Source organism: Nothoprocta perdicaria, unplaced genomic scaffold (genome assembly GCF_003342845.1).
Source record: "Nothoprocta perdicaria isolate Ctin4 unplaced genomic scaffold, notPer1 scaffold_42, whole genome shotgun sequence".
NCBI classification, from domain to species: Eukaryota; Metazoa; Chordata; class Aves; order Tinamiformes; family Tinamidae; genus Nothoprocta; species Nothoprocta perdicaria.
In genome coordinates, this window is record NW_020455666.1 from 3,767,777 (window position 1) to 3,791,928 (window position 24,152).

The following is a 24,152-nucleotide window of genomic DNA, read 5'->3' on the forward strand; positions in this document are numbered from 1 at the left end:
AGTCATACAGAAAAAAGAGAAAATATTCTTACAGGGCAGTTCTCTTTTCGTRGTGTTCTTCTTTCTTCTGATTGGAAATTCATCAATTTTGAGTTCACCATCATCTGACACATATTCATACTCATCTCGTACAGGTTTTGCTTTATCTTCTTTGAAATTCTGCAGGGATCCAAACACACTAGTATTCAGCTGGGTTTTAATTCCCTTGGAACTGGAAAAAAAAGTTACAAATCAGAAACAATATTCTTTCTCAGTGAGAAACATATCTTTCTTTACACAGAAATCTCAGTCAACTTGAATACTTTCAGAAATGTCACAGCAATTCAAATCATTTTATAAATACACTTCTGCACCTACCATTTTTACCTCAAAATATGAAGCAATCTAAAGTAGTTCTGAAGTAGACTTCAAATAAGATCTTATTTAAAGCTGTGTCAAAGTATAACACAATATCTCTAATGCACACAAAACATGTAATTCTGGCATCCAGATGTTATTTGACAGTTTCTTAAAAATTTTCTCTGAATATTATCTGAACAAGAACACACACACACAGAGGAAAACTCAAACTYATAAGAACCCAAACTGCAGAAAATTAGACGCAGCCTGTATATTGAAGGTGTTATTCTCGAGCAAACTGCTAGCTTTCAAGATAAATCTTCACTGTTATAGTCAGAAAAGTTGGATGCTAAATAAAATCAAGTTCCAAAGGCAAGAATTTTCTGGAGAAGTACTTTGACCAGAAAGGTAGATTTTCACCTTCTTGTCTTTTCCTCTGCTTTTCTAGTTGAATGTATTGCCATATTTTTACTTACCCAAGTAGCTTCTTATTAGCAAAAGAGAATGTAAATTTATTGTCCTTATGTCCTGACAAAGGTGTCTTTTCTGATTTGTGTTCCTCTTCCATTTTTAGTAATGAATCAGGTTTACTGTTCTGAAAAACAAAAAATACCCAAAAGAATACAATAAAACTAGACAGATCAATTGTTAGTATTTCAGATTGCTATGTGACTTCAAGCCCTGAGTGGCATATAGAGAATCTACAAAATGTACCCTCCAAATGTGGATAAGTAATTGGGATACAGGCTTATGGTCCTCATTCAAGGAGCACTTCAGCACCAGCTTAAGAATTATCTGGTGCCAAATTTAAATGTTGCTCTCTTAAATTAGTGTGGACTTTGGTAAAATACTAAGCAAGCGTTTGAGTGAATCAGAGCACAGGGCCAGTAGGCTGCTGACCAGCACCGTGCCTGCCCAGCTCGGGACACCATCCAGCCCTCTGCCACTGCTCTTCCATGGCCAAGCCCTGCCCACTTCTTTCATACTTTCAGAAAAGCTTGAATTACAAATTTAATATACAAGTCATTCAATGCAAAGGAAGCCTTTGATTATTTATTAAGATTTGTCTTAATATTTATCTGAGCTGTATTGGCTGGGCAATTGTACATATTAAACTGATCACAGTGAGTGTGACTGGTTTTATCACAAAAAAAARATAGACCTCTATGTTGAGGAGGGGAAGTCAGAATCCTAATTAGCTTTCCCTACAAAAAGTGGCTCGTGGTTTTGTTTTGTTTCAGATAATTTATTTTCAAATGTAGGCAAACTCCAGGCAGCAGCTATTTCTGTGAGGAAGCTAAGTGACCCCTTGTTCTAAATGAGGCTTGGAAGAAAACTGTGTAATTCCAGGGATGAATTTTACTAAACTTCCGTTAGCTCTCCAGGGAGGAAAGCTTTAAGTTCATATGGCACAATTCAAGTTTCTATATTTACACTGTCATTATTTATTGATTTCTCTGGAACTTCTCCAGATTTGAAGTAGTGGAACTAGGTAAGAACATGGACTACAAACCAGGTCACCAATGAAACATYTTATTCCTAACTCTATTCCCAATGTCTTCACCAAAGATAATTGGTGCACTTGCTTAAAAAAAAAAAAAAAAAAAAAAAAAAGAAAAAAAGCCACATCTCCTTTATCAACAAATACTTTATTATTTTTGATTGTTTTCTGCTCCCTTTTTTCTTTAGGGGATGAAAATCAATGGACTGTTTAGCTAGGTCCATGACCATTTCTCTGTCCTTAATGTACCTCTATATAGCAAAATTAGCAGAACTTAATAGGAGACTTTACCTTATATTTCCATTTGGCTTCTGTTTTGCTTTTATTCTGTTCTCGAATTTCAAACTTCTCTGCCTCATTCTGCTTACTGGCAGCTTCCTTACTGGGAACACTTAAAACATTCTTTGTGGCCTGGAGAAAAAAAAAAGTAATCATGGATTGTTAATGAGGAAAGAGCTCTGGCATGTTACCACCATTTTACAGAAATATATGTGTTTTATCCAGAATATAGCATGACAATTTTGAAAACTACTCTTCTGACTCATTGTTTTTGATCCAAAATACGAGATTCCATCAAATACTGCTGTTTCAGAAACACAGAAAATGCATTTTCCTTGTGACAACATACAAAGTTACGATAAAAAAAAGTGCATGTCTCCCTGCCCGTTGCTGTCTGATGARTTTCACAAATTGCACATAAACACCTAGGAAATTCAGGTGCTTTTAGAAAAGTCACGCTGATACTTTCTTAGCAAACTGTGTACGTTRGATTACTATCAATACACCAGTGAAATCCTGGCCTTGTTGAAGGCAGTAGCAAAATTCACACTGGATTCAAGTCAAAATGACAAGTCCTACATGGAAAAAAAAAAAAGGAAACTATTGTTTTACCTTCATTCAGCCTTCCAGAGCAGAATCACATTCAAGAAAAGCTGCCTCAGAAATGAATTCCTTCATCTTGTCTCTGATAACTGATTACAGAAATGCATACCAGAGTGCTAACCACACTTGAAGTGGGAAAGCAATAGTCCAAAGGTAACAAAACGCTATTTTAAAAATTTTTCTTTTAATTTTCACCTCACCTTGTTTTGCAGAGGAAGGTGGCAGCAGTTTGCCAGACAGAGCTTGAACCAATGGGTTTCTTAGAGGCCCCACCTTAAATGGATAACTATGCACAGAGTCAAAGCAAACCAAGCAGAAAGGACAAGCTGGTAACTATAAGTCTCTCTTTTGTTTTTGAGGAGCCAAGGTTACACACTTTGCTGCTTCCTTTTTATTTCCACAAGATCTAAAGAGAGATTTGGTCCACACTGAGGGTAAACATGACCCACCTTGCCCTTCTTTGGTGTCTCAATCTTGGTCAGTGCCTCTTTCGTGTGTGCCTCCAGCAGGTCGAGGTTGGGGATGGCTGGCGGCGGGCTCTCCTTTGCCTTCTTGCCTTTCTTCTTTCCTTCTCCTTTGACTTTTGGTGTTTTGGGAGGCTTGGGGGGTTTCGGTGGCTTGGGAGGCTTGCATGGCTTGGATGGCTTCAGTTGTTTAGGGGTTTTCACAGTTTTTGGAGTCTTTTTTTTGGGGACTTTCTCTACGGGCGGGGGTGGAGGTGGGGGTGTCACTTGGACAGGTGACGGAGCCTCCTCCTTCTCCACAGGACAGATCTCCTCGGTGTTTGTGTTGGCACTTGCGTCTGCTTTGCCGGCTTTCGAAGCATTCTGCAATGCAACAGAAGAGGGGAAGGCCTCAGAGTCCTCCACTAGGCACACTAACCCAGCACAGATCCCACTTCCAAGCTGCTTTTATTGCTCTTGGAGAGCAACAGGTGCTAAAGGATTGCAAGAACAGCTTGAAGTGAATTTAAACAAGACACGTCCTTTAACAGTGACTTTTTARTCCCTGGAATGAGACCTGTGTGATTAACATTGGAAATTGGACCATGCACAAGATGATCARCAGACCCAATGACACGGACAAGACTGGCGAACAGCAGTCACTAGACCATGACCTACACAGGGACAAGGGCAGTCTTTGAGTCTACTCTATTTCTGGGTTGGGACAGGCTAAAGAGAAAGCCAAAGCCTGAAGGAAGCAGGGAATGTGGCCAGTCTAACTAGAAAAATAGTGTGAGAGGAAGGAGGTAGGGCAGGAAGAGGGCAAATAGGAGCCCAGAACATGTGGTCTGTCAGCCATGGACAGTTCCTGAGCAGTAACCCTACTGCTAAATCTTACAGCAGTTCTGCTATGAATAAAGTGGGAAAAAGAAAAGATTCATTTACTTCAAGTCTTCCATTTTATAGCCTAGTATATTAAAAATGCATGAGGTAGTTAATATTATGAAAAGAGCACAAACCTCACTTAATCTTATTTCTTTGGCAAGATCCTTGATAAGTTGTGCTGGTTTGAAGTTTTCTGGTAGCTCATCTTCGTGCTCTGCTAAAGCCTAAAACAGAACAAAGCCAAGGTGTTGTTTCTTGCAGCTATACAAAATGACTCATTAAGTGGCACATCAGTATTTCTTCTATGGAAGAATAAGGACAAAATAAGGAAAAAAATGCACCTTTCCCCTCAYTGATGTGTTTTTCTGCTCCCTCAAGACAACTGCCTACAAAGACAGTAGCCTTTTCAGATACTATCAATCATATTTTTGCGCCCATAACATCACTCTGCTTACCCCCTCATATGAGACTCTGAGGAATTTATTCTCTACCCCTGCAAGGAGGGCTTGTCTCAGGATGGAGTCTCCAGTGAGCATAACAGGCATAAACCTAATCAGCAGAGTGGTCTGAGAGMGTTCTCTGGCAGGACTAGCAGCATTTGCTTTCACATGACATGTTATAATATTCAAAGTTTAAGGTTATCCAACTGCCAACACGGTCTGACTTCCTTTGGCTTAGTATTTAACATCTGCTTAGCAGGTGGAAAAATAAACAGGGTGACATGGAGACAGCAGCTTCTATGCCTTTTCTTTTTGGTAATGCAGCAGTCGGATAGTGATAACTCTGCTATAGGAAACCAGTGAATGGCTCCGAGTTCAGGCTCAGACACTGCCTTGTTACTGCAGGCAGCAGCTGAGTCCCTAACTGTATCTGAATCTGGGAGAGCCACCCAATAGACCTAAACAGTGTATGGGACATGGAACTCAGCTGCTTATCTCTCCTCTAAAATATCTGAAAATACTAAAGATGCACAGATCTTATGTTGGAAATTGGGATGCTCCAGCTGTGTTGTGGCGTGTCAGAAAATTAAACAACTCTGCTTAGGGAAAGGAGAAAGCAAATTTTGGCAAACATATTACTCTCATGTGTGCCTTTATGAAATGGCCACATCTAACAGATCTTACTCAGCAGTCCATAAAAGCGTGCTGAATGATGAGTATTTTACCACACTACTGTTGYAAGCTATGCTTATAATGGGAATAGGGATGTCTATAGCTTTCAACTGATTGCAGGAAAAACTTGCATTTCAGAAGAGCCTCCCTGACAAGATAATTTTGTAAGAGCTGTTTGAAAAGCAGCATTTTATCTTCAGCATGAATTTCATATTCGTTACCAGCCCATSACACACCTTTCAGCTGACTGCACTGATTCGCTTAGGGTAGGAGGAAACACGTATAGAGTGGGGTTTTTTTTCAGCTGAAATAAATCAAGGAATTACCATTGAATTGAAAAATGCTGCTCTGATTTACACTGCATGATGTTAAAACCTGTCAAAAATCACTTCAACATTTACACTTCTGGTGAGAATTTCTATAATGAAAGTTTAAAAAGAATAAACACAAATCATAAATGGAGCRAAACCAGGTATGTCAAAAGAAAGAAGCATCCTAGGAAAACAAAACTATATAGAGCAYGTACAACAGCAGAGCTCCCTTGACCTGAGACACCAATGGTGCTCACAATGTTCTCATGATTCCCCTCTGAATCACAGTTTAAATTTATAGCAGGTCAGTAATTAATCACAGTTTTAAGAAAACTCTGGTAGTACCCTTTTTTTCTGCTGAGTCCTCATGTAGCACTATGAGTTCCCAGCTGTCTTCCTCCTTTCCTTCACGTTTCTTCTGGTTGCTACTCTTTAGGRTTCTAGAATTACCTGTTTTGCTATGGAGATACTATCTGTTCTAGTGTTTGTTCTATGTTCCAGTGACTGACAGGCCCATCAAATCCAGTCCTTTCCTACCTGTTTTTTAGTCCATGACCTGAAAGCACCATTGAGAATTTTTGCTCCTTGGAGTAAATGAGCAGGAGGCTGTTGCCCAGCTTTGTGCAACCCTAAGGAGAGGGAAAAAAAAAAAAACCCACAATATTAGTCAACCACTGGGAGCTGCAGTTGTTTTACMTAAATTCCTTAATTATTCCTTAATTTCAAGAAGTTTAATTGTGCTCTTTAAAAGGTGATCACCACAAAGGTATATCTGTTACAACTTAATGACAGTAAGGTGTGTATTTTCTGGGTCATAAATCCAACTCAGTCTTCCTATAAGTATATCTACAGTGGAAATCATTCAAGTTCCTATATAGGTCATATACTCAAACCAGCTTCCGTGTTCTTACATCCTAGACTGAGGGAATAAAAAGTCACTGCCAAGGGTTCTTTCTTTCTGCTTCAAAAAAAGCAAGTATCAATATGTGGTATCAAAGGTTGTACTGAGCAACCTATTCGACTTTTTTGCAAGATTGTCTAAACTTTCCTTCTTTTTGATATTTTTGTCCAGAGTYGATCACAAGGGGGCCCCCTTCCAGGATACACTCAGAAGAGATAATTACCTTACTAATTAGATGCATTTTACTTGTTATAAAAGAATCTGAGAAGTTTCTCTAGACAAGTTCTGTAAAAAGAAACCGAGACAAAAAGCAAAGGCAGCCTCCATCTTTAAAAAACACACAAGTGTGGATGTTTGGATGAACCCTGATCCAAAAAAATAAAAAATCTAAACTCCAAATCTGATTTAGAAGAAATCGAGTTTCACAAAGAATTTTGCTTTAATTCTTCATCCTCCTGGCAGCCACATCAGTGATGATAATGTGAACACATTTTTATGTGACTAGCCTATGTATTTCCACCAAAATCAGAAAAAAAACATGACAAAAGGAGATACTATTCAATATTCAAAGGGCTGACACATTGTTGACAACATTAGGTTGAAAATAGGAAAGCAAATCTGATAGGCAACCAAAGACTTTCACTACCAAGTCTAAATATTTGGTTACAACATTTGCTTCTGAGGCAACTTAAAAGCATTTTATAACAAAGATGAAACCTTCACTCGGGCATAGATAAGAAGGGCAGGCGAGGTCCTTACCAGAGTAAGGCGGCAGAGCAGCCCGGCACGTCCTGTCATATCATAGCAGTATGGTAGGTAAGCTCTATTTCATGGTGCACTTTTAAGCTTCCCAACTATATATCTCCTGGCTGATGTTAAAAGTAAAATCTTCAGATRCTAACAAGAATGATTTTGGTCTTTATCCATCTTTTATGCGGCACATCAGCAGAAGTTAAGAGCAATGCTTTTCACATCCCCAAAGCTAAGCAAACAAGGCAGGCAAAATAAAAYGTCATTTTACCTTTGAATGTTTCTAGTAGATGCTTTCCCATATACCAACATGCAGTTTCAAAGTTTGGAAACTGGGTCAGGCTGACGATTTTCAATCGTCTTTCTACTTCGTATGCCCTGCAATACAAAGGAAAATGGACTTAGCACATAGCAGGTCACAAGCACACGACACAGTGAAAAGTGCTGCTAATAAATATTTTGAACTGCTTCATTTCCTTGTGCTTTTTTTCAGAGTATTCTGGCATTAGACCAAAAGTGTAAAATAAAACAATACTAGTAAAAAACTAAGATATAGGCATAAGATTTGTTGCACTCTTTGTCCAGCAGGAGTAAAGAACAACTTCTACTGCGTTATACCAGGCAAAGAGGTCAAGTGGGCAGGTTATTCAGAAGATGAAAAGCAAGTCCTAAGCTAGATTTCCTTGATGGTTTTTAACTGCCTAATTTGGCCACAGGCATCCAAACAGCTCACACATCCTTCCATGCTGTCTGTACTAAGTGTAAGGACTGCCCAGGGATTCCTTGGCATGGCAGAATTCCATGGAAGGAGGAAAACATGGATGCTCTCTCCAAAATTACCCAGTAGAGCTACACCAAAAACTTGTCTGCAAATGTTGGCTAATTATTAGGTGAGAGGATGGGTAATTACTTAAAAACTGAACCTCAACATGAATTCAAGTTATAGAGACAGATTACCTCATCTGCATTTCAACACTTAGACTATGTAGAAAATGTCCTGCAAAGGCTAGGCAGTCTATAGGCGTCAGAGTTGCATAGATCCAGCCTAAAAGAGAAAGAAAAATATCTTGAGAATAAGAACTAGGTTCATAATAAGTTATCTATTTATTTTTCTTTTCCTTATCATAACAGGATGTTTGCACCTCTTAGTTACTAACTTTGTAGATACCAGTGGGGCTCCTCCATCCTATTCAGCACTAGAACTGCATAGAATTAAAACAAACTAGGGGACAAATTCAACCTTATTTTGCACAATACAAAAAGTAGTTCAGGAAGATGCTGAGTTCCAGAACTACATTCAAGTGTGGCAAGATCAGAATAGACAGAAAGGAAAGTGAGATATTGCTCAGAGTGCCAGTAACCAAATGAATCTGCAATAGCCACATATTCAGCCCGATGTGGAGCAATAATGCAGACTCACCCTGGCACCTCTAGCTCCCTAGGGTCATAGTGCGTCAATAGCTGTGAACGGGGTTTTGTGGTGCAGGTCACAACAGGCAAGCAATTCAACGTGAGTTCTCTGTTGGATACTGTGGCAAAATGTACCAGTGTCGTGCTTGGACATAGAAAGACAGGGCTTGTGAATTACTTTAACCCATCTACAAGAAGAGTGAAGCACCACATTGACTGTATTTTGTAAAGGTTGATGACATATTGAAAAGATTTAATTTTTTTTTTTTTGTAAGTATATGAAATGAAACTTCTAAGAATTAGACTTCAGTCAAATTCTAGACTGAACTCAGTCCAGTCGGAGAAACGGYACGTGGTCAAATCACATTCTTTCAGTAGTTTTGAGATGCCATATCAGTATTTCTAAAGCAAACAGAAAACCTCACCTTTAACAGCCTGCTCACCTGATGGAATGAAGAGTGTCTGTCCTTGTTTAACAGTGCATTTGTAACACTTATCTACTTGGTCTGCAAAAAACATTTCACTGTGGTTTGCTGCCGACTGCCAGCGTTCATAAAGAGAAATATTTGCAGAGGCTGGTTTGATAAGATAAAATATTTTTTCTCCCTGAATTAGAAAAGAGGGCATTAGCAATGAACAGCCAAACAAAGCAACGCTGCACTGATATGGACACAAAATTATCTGCCCATATACAAATAAATATTTAATTATTTATATATTTATAATAGTTTTTARTTTTATATATATAATAGTATTTAAATAAAATTTGCTAGTCAGTTAGGTACAGAACTATTGAAATTACTAATTGACTAACTGACCACACTTGTTCAGATTTGAGGGGGTAGTTTTCTATAGCATTAAATTCCATTACCCTGCATGGCAGGGCTAATATCTGCCAAATCTTAAGATGTGCATGTGTGGTAGCTACTGAAGAAATACTCRTATTCTAGTATAGTGAGAATACACAGGCRGCTTTGCATGCCAAGATGCTTCTGAACAACAGAAACTAACAGGATTGAGCCTATTCCCACCTACAGCACTTGAGACTCTTTATATTTCTCCTGGCTACAATTGGATCTTGGGGAAAACCACTTAAGATATGAATCTTAAGGAGAATTTTAGGAAGACCTCAAGATATAAAATTTAGTAAATTACTAGATGTTTCACAAAAAAAAAAAAAAAGAAAGAAAGAAAAACTCCTTACCTTCAGGACATGGTACCATGCAGATGCTCCCCCAGAATCTATGTGGAAATCTGTGTAGCTGTCCTTCACACAGATCAGGCAGTACTTGGTAACTTTTGGTTTAGCCAGGAGAGCATCATCAGGCCAATAGTTTTCCACCCATGACAACTTTTTAACTATATCTGGTGGCTCTACAAAACTGGACATCCTTTACAGAGAGAATTAAAAACAAATTTTCAGCTTTTTAAAAAAGAATGCAATAAGTCTCATACAAAGAAGCACAAAATCTGGACCAGTACATACAAGGAGTGAAGATTTACTGCTAGAAAGTTTTAAATCTACTTCAGTGAGAGAATCTGCACTTCAGTCTAAAATTAAATGCTCCCACCTGTCATTTATGCTAACTGTCAAATACTGATAACAATAGCACCATTTAAAAAGGAAAGGAAAGATGAAGCAATGTATTCAATTAAAATGTTACCCTCTATGTTAAGAAATAAAATATTTGCTAGTTAATGTCTAAATCAGCAGTATATGACTGACAGCTCCAGAAGTCCTTAAGAACAAAAGATTCCCCTTTATTCCGCAATAATGGCAGAAAGCTAAAAAGCTCTACTGAAAATGCTGGTAATAATTCAAGCCTCTAATTACTGTAGATGCTTTCTGCAGAAATGGGTGCAAACTACTAAAGTGCTAACCACAGGGCTAAAAGTTATGGCTTTAAAAATAAAAGAGCATTATTACACCTCACCATCAAACATCAAATTTTATTTTAGGTTAACATAAGCCCTCTTACTATAAAAGAATGCTCCTCCAAACAACTCGTAATTACTTTTTCTCCTTTTTTCACTCTTATTTTTCTTTAATTTTTTTTTTTTTTTCAGTTTTTGTGTAGCATTTGTATAAAGGAACTTTGTCCCCTGGTATGCTTCCTTTCTAGAAGTACTAGTTACCCAGAAGGACTAGAAGGACTGTAAAAAGGGTTGCACTATATATGTAGCTGTTCAGTTCAAGTGCTGAATGAAGCTATATAAAGCACATTGCAAAAAGCAATCGTTTTTATTCTTAGCCATTTTCTCTAGTTAATTGTCTTATGAAAGAATCCAATATAAAACATGAGGAGAAGAGTAGATTTCCTACATGGAGGATAGATAAAATTCACATAGTCATTGCCGCTACATCCAGCTCACTGCATCACTAAAGAACCTTAGCTTCAAATTCAGAGTTATTGCAGATAGAGTTTACACACACAGAACATCTTTCTGTTGTGCTATTAGCATTATCTGGTGAATGAGCACTGATGATATGCTGTCCACTACATAACATTCTCTTATAATTATAGTTTCACTTCACATTCTCTTATAATTATAGTTTCACTTCCACATTTTGCATGGGCAATGCAGAAGAGAGTTAGAGCAACAAGAAAGCAGCATTCCAAGCTTAAGATAGTATTTCCTAAAGAGAGAATGCCAACGGAGAAGGAAAAGGCTGTTGACACTCCATCAGTGAGACCCAGTGAAGCATCTGGCCCCCGCATCACACAGTGAGCCGGACACCCTACCTCGTGTCCGAGAACTCCAGGTTAGTCACGTTGAGGACTCTCTTCCTGTTCGTGCTGTAGTAGTAATCAACAAATTCCTTTAGCTTCATCTTGCAGTCTTTCTGTTTGGTGACATCAGTGACATCAACACTTCTCTCCGGTCCTAAAAATCAATTCAGTGAAAAAGAGAGATTAAAGGGCAGCCTTATTTGGCTCATTTAAAATAGTAGGGGTAAGTTAATATTTCAAGGAACACATCAACCTTTTTATTTTCTGATCATATTTGTGTGTGTGTGCGTACACATATATAGATACATACCTATAATAGTTATGTATTTACGCCCCCATGAACACTTTAACCTTTTGTTATTTTACTTAACATTACATCAATCCAAAAATCCATCCTCTCTGTGTTGGAATCCAGGGAATAAGCTGCTAGTACTTGCACATTTTCCCTGACAGCTTGTCAACAACAGCTTGGATACAAATCTCCGGAGTTAACACTAACAGTATTAATCAATTAGATCAAGAGAGTTTTATCCAGGGCAAACCAGAGAAGACATGGAGAAAGTCAGAGCCTTAGGAAGAATGCCTGTGTCTAAGCACCTTCTCCTATCCCTTCTGCAAGAAAAGTATCCCTCCAGACTTTCCTCTCTTCACTTTTAATTGGCCTTACTTTCCCTCTTCCAGTTTCATTCATCACTTTCTCACATTAGRAGAGAGGAGAGAGGAAATCAGTTTGCTGTTGTTGTTGTTTTTCCAAAACAGAATGCCAGCACAGTAAAGAGGTATTTGGCAGTCTCATCTGTCCCATTCTATCCTCTGCCACTTACTTGAGACTGTCTCTAAAAGACACTCTAAGACAAATATAACAAACTACAAAGCACTAAAATGAAATTCTTGCCTGGGAAATCTCACCKAAGTCAGCTAACTGCAAGGAGGTTACACCAGAGCACATTTGTTCCACTCACTCTAAATCTGGTGCCAGCTTTAGAATAATCTGTGTTCTTCTCTTTGGTTTTCACTAACATTTTATTTTGTAAAGGGTGTATTATTTCAGCTAGAGGCTGAGAAAAAGCCAGCAGATGCCTGAGAAACACCTAAGTCAAACAACAAAATCAGCTACATACAGCAGATGGGCAAAGAAAATACATTTCCTGAAAAGACAATGGGAAAGAGACAACAATAAAATCAGATATCTTGAATTCCCTGTTAGTCATAGTTGTCTCACTGCATGTAATCACTGCAAAAAGGAATAGAGATGGTCAAGAGCACCCGTGGCTCCTAATAGCCCCATCAATGAGGGGATGTAGCTGATGGCCTGGTAAGTCCAGTATAAAACTGTAACAGATTTTGTAAGGGAAGCTGTGAAATACAGACAGAAACGTTCGAGCAGGAGTCACGGCTCTAAGGGGATGACAAGTTGCCAGAAATACTGGAAGGAGAGAAAAATCTGACAAAGTGACAGAGAAGAAGAGTGAGAAAGAGCAACAGAAGAGATCACGTAGCAGGCAAGTGATCTTGCATCAGTTAGGTGGCTCCTGGCCAACATCTTCCAAGGGAGGGGATGACATGGTGAGAGAGAGAGAAGTGTGCGTGCAATGCCCTGCCCAGGTTGCACACAGGGGCATGYCACAAAATGAACCCAAATGCCCTGCAGCAATGAAAAAGCCTCTTTCCATGGACAGACACCAAGCGTAAAAATGCCTTTGCAGAATGGGAATCTCAGCCTAATAATTCTCTCAACACAAAGCAAGATGACAGTAATCAATTAAGACCTGGCCTGAAGAAACAATTTTTGGATATTACAATTGCTGTTTCTTTTAATGGTGTATTCTGGAGTACAGTTCAGTCTGGCTCAGGCTCATTATAAGATAAGCACATTGGTACAAGATTGAATTAATTGCTAATTGCAATTTAGCATTACAAAATGAAGCTTGAAATCCTCATAGCTCAAGAGGTGATGACCAAATTTTACAATAATATAGCCTCCTTCCTAATTTGACCATAAAATAYACATACACTGCTCTTCTCCTCGCTAATGAATGATCTCTGCAAATTCTCCTGAAGTGCTACCACTTTTGAGCTAAAAGGTGACATCCAGTCTAAGCAAGCATCACAGTTCTACAGAAAAAAATATTCTAATATAGTCAGGCTCAGATACCTAGCAGTATTCACTTAATACTCCAAAATATTTTTGTTATTTAACATCTAGCTGTCACACTGCTCTGCAGCTGGCCTTCACTGGAATGCCACCGTTTGCTGCTGAAGAGCCAGGGTTCACCAAATCCCATCTTCCTTGGAAACGTCAGAAGATGGGGAATGACATCCCTGCCAGTTTGGAGCTGAACTGAGCGAGTACCTAAAGAGTTCTGCTCACATGCACTTGCCAAGAGCCTCATTAAAACAAGTATCAACAAAAGCAAACAAGTGCTGAATTGCTCCCGAGTTGTCTTCCCTTTATACAGAAGGAAGGAAACAGATTTTTCCCCAAAGGAGAGTTTCAAGATCCCTCCCATTCTTCTCCTTCACCCCTTTCTCCTTTACCCGTTCATTCCCAAGGTGAATTTGAACTAGTTGACTGGGTACAGCCCCTGACCCTAGAAATGGTTGAGAGCTACTGCAGACAGGGGTGCAATTTTCCCAACCCAGGCACAAGTTTAAAAGCAGCAGCTGAGCTCCAAGCAGCACAAAGACCCTCGCTTGCCAGGTACGCACCCACGTAGTTCTCGACATCGCTGACGTAGAAGGTGGGTGCAGGCACGGACAAACCCAGGCCATCTTTCTTGGGAACCAGGATGGGCTCTGTGAAGCCGTTTTCTTCCAAATACTCTGTTGTTAGTTGGCTGCCTGGCASTTTTGCTACTATATCTTCAGCACTGAAAAAATAAACAGTTTTTCAATGATAAAGTATTTCCATGCCCAGCTGGCATATTCTACATTTCACTACTGAAAGGAGAAAATTTTGAACAAGCAAGCATAAGCTGAGGCCAGTCATGAGGTCACTACTCGCTGATGCTGGGTGTGGTTTGTTCTACTTTTTTAAAATATCTAGGATGTGTTTAGACCTCTATTCTGTTATTCTAAAGTTAAAAGCTTTAATTTTTAGGAAAAAAAGTTTTTGAAGGGCAATGAATTCTGGACACCTAATTCTTAACCTCTTTACAAATGTCACCTGTGCTACAATTTTTGCCTGTTGCTATCAGCAGCTGTACTAAATACAGGTAAATACTAAATATACATGAACTCTGTACTTTGATAACTTGCACACTTCCTGGCTAAAATCTGATCTCATATATATAGAAACATTATAGGTTTATTCAAAGTCTACCAAAAGTGTTTTTAAAATAGCCATTTTTCCAATACAGAGATACATGTAATGCCAGCAACTGTAGACATACACATCTATTGGTCACTGAGTGTGCAAATTCGTGATAGCAACATTTTTTTGACATTTCTTTTGACAGTTCTCAAATAAACAAATTTCCAGCAAATTTTAGAATATTCCTAAGTCTGGGAAAATTCAGCGCTCTTGGAAAAACAGAGCTAAAGATCAGTTGCTGCTTTATATTATTAGGCATCATGGTCTTCTGCTCTCATTCAGACGTGTTCAGATCAGGTATCAAACAATATTTTAGCAGCATTTTGTGCTCTTTTTTAACAGGTTTAAATAGCTACACAGGATAGAAAGCTGTGGAGAATGGGCTCTCTTTGTGCTAGGTGGCTAACTGCTTTCTTATGAACTATGCCAAGGATCACCGTTAACTGAAAAAAAATCAGTTATTTGCAAACTAGATGCAAAAGAAAAGAGCCATAAAACCATTTATTACGAAGCACTTTAAGTGTACTAAAATCTTGTGGAATCGATTCACTCAATTCAAATGCGCCAACTACTGGAAACTTCTAAAATAACCAATTATGGTGAAAGACTTTCTCAGGCATAATAATCTGTCAAGTTATCAGTGATCAATGACAAAGAATTTAGCATTAGATATTCCAGTTTAAAGAAGAWAATATTTAAAACCTTACGTAACTTCAAATAAATTGCTTGGGAAATATTCTGCAAATCCCTTTCAGGTTTAAGGCTTTAAAGTAATTAGTAGWAGAGCAGATTTATCAAATTATCAGCTATTTAAACCAATAATTTTCAACAGAATTTCAAGCAGAATTTCTAGATCCTTTCAAGAGTAAAATGTTTTAAAATTCAAAGTGAAAAATAACTGCACGTTAAATGATTACCTGTTCTAAAAGCACTTCAATGAAGTTCTTTGTCGCTTCTCTCCCTTTGAATGGACTTTGGCAGCCAAGTAAATATTTGGATTTGTGAGAAGTGTTTTAGGCCTTGAGTGTCCGGGTGGMGACACTTCCCTGTCCTCCTGCCCGGGAGCCCGACATGGGCAGGCAGGGCCACCCGCTTGCTGGAAGCGGGGAAAATGCCCAAACTGGGATGACTGGCCCCCAAAAGCACCAACTCGAGGACCCTTCGTGACTAATACATGAGTGCCCTCTTCTGCGCTCGCGCTGAATTACAGCTCGTGTTTCTGGCCACTCACCGAAACCAGGCGACRGACTGGAAGCTTTGCCCAGCTAAGACCAGCACAGCCAGCTCAACACTGGCAGCCCATTAGAGAATAAACCRTGGTAGAGCCTCCCATGCACTTTACTGAGGGGCTCTCCTCCGAGCAAGGCAAGAGCCCTCCTTGTTTTGTTTCTGCCCAGGTAGCTGAGGGAGACGCCCGCGGAGCTCAGCCGTCCCCTGCCTTGCCCCGCACCTCGAGCRGCCGCCGACACGGGGCTTCGGGCCAGAGCACCCGAGAAGTACAACACACATTCTTCAACGAGACAGCCCCAAGTGTATTACATACCTTCTTTAGCTAGATTCTATCCCTTTGGAGATCCTACTTTTGTCACTTTTCCTGCTAGGTCTTCCCCTGCTATCCTGGTGAATATATTCTGTTCWCTCTGGTCTTGCGATGAATTCTCAGTTTGTGCAGCATTGATTTACCACTAAACTTCTGCGCTTCCCTTACAGGGAAAGTATCCATCTCTCATGCGGAAGGAGATCAGACTTGAGCAAGTACGTGCCACATAAGTCTGCCGTGGCAAGTCTGACACCTACACTGAAGCACCTGAATAAACAATTTAATTTTACTATTCCTCCTCCTCCTCCTCCTCCTTCAATGCTATTTTGGTATTAAAAAAAAAAATCAGGAATTAAATTCCATGTTAAACGATGTCATATATTCTACTGAATGCTGTAGGAAAAAAATGCCTTTTGTTACTCTTTTCCCCAGATACTTGAGTGTTCAATAGGTGYCAAAAGTTTTCACACACCGTTTGCTAATTTTTGCTAACCTTATATCCTATCTGTTTAACTCTGAAGCTTTTCAGAACTTACTATTACCTCCTCACATGGTGTTTAAGTTTTGATATCTTCAAAGAGACTACTTTTAAAAATATTACTTTTACTGTTTTCAAGTTGCATTTATGTTTATTCATATACCTAATATAGAACATCAAAAAAAACCCCACAACATCTAGGTAAATATTTAATAACGAAGGATAAAAAAAAAAAAGATGGATTTAAGTGTTAAACTTAAGTGATTTAAGATATGAAACATGAAAACATGTTCATAAAACATTCTCTCTTCACTGTTCGTTTCAATCTGAGTTACAATTTACTACTGTGTTCTGTGAATCAGACTCTGAGTGCCGAGTGTTGGGTTTTGGTCTGTGAATACCTGCAGATTTAATCTATTTTCTCTTAAAAGAGAAAATTGCTCAAAAGGACTTTGCTTTACTAATGCCACAAAAGTAGAGGGCTGACTGCTGCATGTCAGACCCCTTCCCCACCAAAACGTCCTTCCCAGGAGCTTCACGCAGGCAGCGGGGATTTTCCTGCGTGCACATGTGAGAGGGAAGGAAACAGGAAAACCTGGCAGTGACTCCAAGATACTCATTASGTGAGTGCAGATCTTCCAATAAGGTGCAACCCTTCCAGACATGCAAGCACAGTACATATACTAGGTGAACGTGAGATTCTTTGGGGGAGTTGTTCTGTTTTTTGATAAGAAAGGAGAAAGAATTCCATACAGTCTCATATATGTTTCACTAAGGTGCTGGAATCATCAGCTGAGAACACATCTCTGGACGGACTGAGGAAGCGAAGACAATCACTAAAAAATACAACAACTGCAATCTTTTTTGTCAATTTGACAGTTTAAATGTGACCACTTAATTTTAAACCACATTGCTGGTTTGGACTTTGTGCAAAAGCTTAGGTACTTGGATTCAGAAGCCCTTAGAATCTGCAATTGAGGAAATTACTAGATTAATAAATTAATTCCRTTGCCATCCTCTTTTATTAAATTAGCATTACAACCTGTAAAGTTGCACTGCATACAAAAAGCAAAGAAGAATGGAAGAGAGAGAAGGGCAAGGAGGGAAAAAGCAGGAAAAAACTAAAAAGTCTAAGTGAAAAAACTAAACAGAGCCAAGTGCCATAACCAAGCAAATAAAAAGACTAGGTCCTGAATTTTAAGTGAAACACATATTTAAGTGCAGCAAACACTCCGCAGTACTTTATTTTCAGCCTCAGATCAGCAGAAAAACATCTAAAATTAAAAGTGCAATTCAAATCTYCATTAAAATAAAGAAGTTGTGTGTTCACCAAGAACATGCTTCCARGAATTCTTTAAAAATAATTAGTCACTAATAATAAAGGATTTATTTGGCTTAGACCTACATTAAAGAGCCAGAGGAAAACCGTTCCTCTTAGAAATGGCTGTGAAGCAGCCTAATAAAGCGTGGAAGATGTCACCTAACAATCAACACTATTCATTACACCCAACAAGGGGGCCTTTGTCTCTGCGGTAACTGAGGATGCCACTGTTCCCTTCTGTGCAGGATGGAGACAGACCTTGGAAACACCCCTGGCATTTTTGAGAACTGGATAATTCTCTGCCATAATTTGTTTGTTTCTCACTCAAGCACATGCTGTAGGGGCCAAACACGTTCTTGTGTTCCTAATATTCTTGTCTACATTTCTACTATTCAATAGTATGGTTTAATAGGGTTGCACAAATCCAAAAAACAAAAGGGRAAAAAAAAAAAAGAAAAAAGGAAAGAGCTGGAGACATTAGCAACAGAACAGTGTTTACCTAAACACCTCCGTGTAGAGCAGAAGGCTTCAGCGAGGACCACGAGCAGCTTCCTCCGAAACCGGCCACCCGCGTCACGACAAGCGCACTGCTCCCTTGTGCAGCTCAACAACCTACCTTGGAAAGGTTCGACTTCGCAGCTCCTTTATAAAGACTTGACTCCCGTTCTGTACAGGTTTGACCTCTGTAGTCTGTCCGGTATCGTGTTTATGCCAATTTCTTTTCTTTTTCACTGAAAAAGAATGAATTGGACAGCACCATATGCTAAGTAGATGATAATTATTAAGACATTTGATGGAAGGACAGATCTTCATAGCACTTCTTATGTAAGCAGAGAAGAAGGAACCCCTGCTATGCTGTATTGCAAATTTAGTATTGCTCTTGATTCTCCATTAGACAGTCGAACAGGGTTCGTTTTGTAACAGAAGGGCAACCAGACGGATAATTACCAAGCTGCGCAGCCACCCCAGGCTTCGTGCAAGCACGGGCTCTGGCCGCTTCGCACTTGCCAGACTACACACTTGTTCTTTATCACAAACCTCTTAGAAAGACGCTATTCTGCTTTTCCAACGTGTACCATAATTTTTTATGAACATATTTATCCTGAATTACCTTAATCTAAAGGTTTTTTCGAAAGTAGCAGACACAACATTGATCTTGATGGGCTTTGAATTATGTCCTGCATATCATGTGTACATAAAAAGAAGGGGGAAAAAAAGTAAAAAAGCACAAAATGTACAAGAACACAATTTTTAGAACTCTTTCTATTCCTGGTTTTCTCTGCACCAGCCTAACTTAGGCCTTATGTTGTCAAGACCAAGAAGGCAGCCCCTGAACAACGTGCCCAGTGGGCGGCAGATGTACAGGCAAGTTCATCACGGAAAAAGCTGGATCAGCTGGAACGAGCACAAATAAGTCAAATGTCAGCGCAACTCTGCCTTGCCTTTTTGAGAGCCTGATAACGCACAGCAACACTTTTTGTTTTAGCTAGGTTCTCTCAGTTGTCCCTATTATCATATTCTCTTTGGGCCTGCTACTTTTTAATTGGAAATTGCAGAATCTTCATGTCACAACTTTTTTTTTTTTTTTTTTTTTTAAACTCCTGTTTTACTCTGTGAAACTCTGGAAAGTTTTTCTCCAGCCAAGATGCCTTAAACTCCTCTTGCTGCTCAAAACAAGAGGGAAGGGAGCAGGCTCTTTGGAACCCCGCATGGGCAGCACCCTTTCTCCAGGCTTTGCAATGCACACCCACATATCCACAGGAATTTTCATTAAGAAACAAATGTGGAGGCCACAGCAAGTAACACACAAGGTACACAAAAAGTTAACTTCAGTTTTCTCCGTAACAACCCTGAAATAATTTGAGTAAAGACACTTCCCAACAAATCCATCCCAGGTTTTGCACAAAGCATGTCRGTTTTATTAGTTCCATGCAGCTCTCCAGCCTAGCTGGATATATTCATTAAAGCTGCTAGTTCTTTATCTTAATGACTCTCAGGCTTAGTGTATTAATTCAATGCTCCTGGTAACAAAGGAAACAAGCCCTACACAAATATGAGCTCTTCCTCCTTCCCTCCCCGTCCCGCTCAGCAGATCTGCTCCAGCACAGGGGCCGCAGCACAAGTCCCAGGGAAGCAGGTGTGCTGCTTGCCAGAGCAAAGAGCAAAGCCTTGGCCACGTAAGATAGATATATATATATATGTGCACACACATATACATTTAACATAGCATGGAACAACCAGGGGAAAAAGAAAAAACAAATAAATAAATAAAAGGCAGGGAATTAGCCAGCCTGAGCCTTTTGTTTTAGGTCTCATCTTTACCACGAGCCCCACAGCTAGGATCAACAGCTGCTCATGTGTCTGAGAAATACTAGCGCTGGACAGCGAAAAGGAACAATTTTTCTTAAATGATTTCAGATTTTTTATTGCCTTCTGCAGAACTTCATGATCAAAATTTGACCTTTCAAATGTATAACCCTCTTCTCTGTCAGGCACTCCTCCGGAGGAAAAAAGGAACGTGTTTTTATGAAAATAAAACCTCAAAATGCATAATTCTAGACTTCAAATATATGCACATATTTTTTAAACTGCATTTACAAAGACTAGATACCTAGAAGCACTCTGTTAGCTCTTTGCTTTTATTGGTTTATTTATTTGAATACAGTTTCAGCCTGATTTATTTCACTCATGTCTATATAACTTAACTGATTCCATGGGAATTTCTCCCTGTTTTCTCTGCTCTAAACTAGAGCAATCAAATCAAACATTTCAAAATGTGTTATGTAAATGACTCAAGTCTGCCTGAACAGAGCACTTGCATTTCTTCTAAATGACATCAGAAAAATTTTTGCAAATGTGGATAATTTTTCCCAAAGAGAAGTGCCTACAAATTCAATTTAGCTGAAATGGCTCCGAAGGCCACGTGACAGGAAGCAATCTTCTGGAATAGCAGCCACCAAGCCACACTGGTAAAGTGGAAAAATGTAAGAGGAGGGAAATGATTTTTAAACTTGACATCTGGAAGACATACGCTGCGGAATGCGTGCTCCAGAAAGACACATCCATTTTTAGATCCAGACAAGTTGCATAACAGACAATTGGTGCCTGTGCTTTCCCTTGCTAATCTTGCAATAATTAAATGCTGCTAGCAAATGACTGGCTCTCAGACAACACTTGCTCGTTTATTACAAGGCTGATACTGCTAGATAACCAGGCTGAACACACACAGCAGCAGTTAATGAGCGGCTGAAACGGATCATCCCGGGAAGTCCCAGGAGGGAGTCAGTGCAGCGTGCACAGAGCACACTGCAGGCAAAGCTTCATGGGACCAATGTGTTAAGTCAAGCTCTTCCTCCCTTCATTTAATTGGTCTTTAAGTTTTCCAGCCTATTGCACTCCGCAAGGAGGGGCTACAGGATAGCAGCCTCRTTTTTCGATGGGATCCATAATTCTGTTAGTTAATGGTGAAAGCTTTTATGCACCTTGAGAACTTCTCGTCTTGCAGCTCCCCAAAATTCAAGGTAAGGTAATCCAGATCTAAAGCTTACATGTTCCTGCAAATTTTTACRCTGAGCTACTTTAATGATTGGTCTTGTACATAATTTTCTTTGTTGTGTTTGTAAGAAGAAAAAGAATCATTTTGTTGAACTTCAAAATGATATACTGGTCTGCATTTCTACCATACTGGTACCCTTCTGTATTGACAAGGCTATAATAGTGACAGCGTTCCCATACAGCACTTTCTGCAATGCTGTGCAATGCATATTACGAGGCACATACTGCCAAAGTGAGATCTTATTTGCAATAAAAATAAGTGGATGGCCAAATACATTTAAAAGTTAGTTGCGGTTCAACTCTCCTTATCACAGTTTTTTTTGTACATTAAGCTTACAATCCTCTTATCAAAACAACCACTGCTGGAATTCTAACATTGTGCATCACTGTTTCTATACGATTTATATTTAATTCTTGATTACAGGCTCTTACTAYGTCTGCCTGAACTTTGCCTCCCCCTACACACACTGAAGAGCAAGTGCCTTTCATCATTCATAATTTAAAGGAAAGCAGAAAAAATCAAAGCATCAGACACATCTCAATGTCACACAAGACTCTGAGAGGCTAGAAATCCTCTGCTTTTCTTCCACACTGGGTCAGCAACCGCCTCAGAGCGTTTGCAGTCATACCTCCCTCCTCAACACAAGCCATCCTTGTGATTGTTTGATTTTTTTTCTCCCCATTATATGTTAAAAAGAATTTGTGAATTACTCTGACCTCAGCAAACACATCCTTCACTTTTTTCCTAGACAAAACTCCCACTGAGATGAACTGTCACTTTCATTTAGGAGAACTTTCTCCTGCGAGAGAGCTACAAGACTTGGCAGACTCRGCACATCCTACAATTCTGACTGCCACCGAAATTGCTACAGCTTTCTATCTAGGCCAAATGCAACATACTGTTTCTTATTCTTCTTAGCAGAAGACAAAAACATTACGTACTTTCTAAAAACCCCTGTAYTAGGAGTAGCCTGTATTAGGAGTAGAATTCAGCTCTCCAGATGTTTTTCTCCTCCAAACTCCAACATCATTTTTACCTCATATTTGAAATCTAATTTTGATGACATAAGCTTTGTAAGTGTGTCTCTGTATTAAAATGAGAAAACAAAGTTGTTTCAAAAAAAARAGGGGGRGGAGGAATACTTCTTTTGCTTAAACATAAAGAATGTATTATCTATATAAGCATACTCACAGGTAGACTTTCCGTGGGTCTTCTCACAATTAGGACAGTGATAGATGTCAATATCTGGTGCCTCTTCTTCTTCAACACCCACACAGCTGAAATAGTTAAAGACATCACATTGAGCCCATTTCCAAACATGCCAACACATAATTAATAACAATAATAACAAAACAAAGACAGACCCACCAAGCTGTGCGTTTCGTACGCAGCCGTGCTGCCTGCTGAGGGCTGTACTGAAGCAGAGCTTCGATGCTTTTCCCACACACGCACACGGAATTTTTCGCAGCCCACATTCCCAATGCAGCGTTAGAGGAGGTGTCGTTCAGACACTACCAGCTTGCTGTGGACCTGCTTTAAAATGCAGCAGAATGTCCCAAAGATTCCCTTGCCCTGCCCGCCAAAGAGACCATTCAGTCTCTCCGTGTTGCTCTCCAGGCACTATCCAGCACTAGCTAAGTGACAAGCACCCTCACCAAGCACGCCCGGGCAGCTGCAGCTCCCAGCGCAGCCTGGGCAAGGTCCCCGCGTGCCAGACCGCCACGGGCTGCGTCCTGCCGGGACCGTTTCGGGTGGCACGACACGGGTGAGGAACGGGCGCAGCCGCGGGCCCTGCGCGCCCAGCCTGCGCCGGGGAGAAACAGAACCGCGCCGCAAGCAGGTGAAGGATGCAAGCCAGGAACAGCCGAGCAGCCAGACGGATATTCCAGCTGCAGAGCAGCTCTGCTCCTTCGCTGCTGCTCGGGCTGCTGTCACCACCCACTCGGCTACACGCACCTCTGTGCAGGAGTCTGCGTGTGTGCACTTCTGCGGGGCGAGGGAAGGAGGAGTTCCTCAGAAAACCATAGAGGAGAAATACGTAACTCCAAATTTGCTCTGACCCTCTGTGTACAAAGATGGGTGTGAAACCACTGTTGAACTGAAGTTACACAGYGATGTGTAACTCTGAGGGTAAATAAAAACAACAAGAAAAACAGCATTAACAGAACCCATAGTAAGCTGCAACTGAGCTAGAAAAAGTCAACTTAGCTAAGGCAAAACAAACCTCTTATAAGCACTGTAAAAGCTATGTCAAAAAAAAAAAGTAAGAAAAGAAAAAAATTTGCTAAATACTTTGTGGACATTTTCCTATTGCTGCAGCCCATACTCTCAGCAGTGAGATTCAGCCCACTCCACAGTGGACAAGTTGAACGAAGCTTTGCACCCAGACCCAGAGGAACTGATGTTTTTCTGAGTCCAAATTGCGAGGAGAGCTGCAACTGTAAAACTGCTGGTAAATAGGGTACTATTTTTGAATCATGTAAAAGCAACTGTAGATTTGGCTGTTGTTTTCTGTTATTAAGTGCTTTCTTTAGAAAACACTGAAGTATTGGAAGCCCCTAAACAGACAGCATGGAAAATTGAAGAATAAATTTACAGTTAGGAAAACCATCAAAACAATCCAGTSAAGAATGTGCAGGCAGTAAAATATCTGATTAAGCTCTAGAAAATTTAAACAA

The 24,152-nt window shown here is 39.8% G+C and overlaps 1 protein-coding gene across 1 annotated transcript in view; it reads right to left on the minus strand.

Moving 5' to 3' along the window:
- PHF2 (PHD finger protein 2) overlaps positions 1-22,949 on the minus strand; it is a 37,937-nt gene extending 14,988 nt beyond the window's left edge. The window contains exons 1-15 of the mRNA XM_026046126.1: positions 22,843-22,949; positions 22,666-22,751; positions 18,535-18,649; positions 13,976-14,136; positions 11,279-11,420; positions 9,739-9,925; positions 8,978-9,140; positions 8,082-8,169; positions 7,396-7,502; positions 6,011-6,102; positions 4,185-4,274; positions 3,172-3,549; positions 2,132-2,251; positions 816-934; positions 33-211 (exon numbers count right to left, since the gene is read on the minus strand). Of these exons, the coding sequence (XP_025901911.1) occupies positions 33-211; positions 816-934; positions 2,132-2,251; positions 3,172-3,549; positions 4,185-4,274; positions 6,011-6,102; positions 7,396-7,502; positions 8,082-8,169; positions 8,978-9,140; positions 9,739-9,925; positions 11,279-11,420; positions 13,976-14,136; positions 18,535-18,649; positions 22,666-22,751; positions 22,843-22,949 (2,134 nt within the window). The remainder of the gene's footprint in view (positions 1-32; positions 212-815; positions 935-2,131; positions 2,252-3,171; positions 3,550-4,184; positions 4,275-6,010; positions 6,103-7,395; positions 7,503-8,081; positions 8,170-8,977; positions 9,141-9,738; positions 9,926-11,278; positions 11,421-13,975; positions 14,137-18,534; positions 18,650-22,665; positions 22,752-22,842) is intronic.
- Between the last annotated feature and the right edge of the window lie 1,203 nt (positions 22,950-24,152).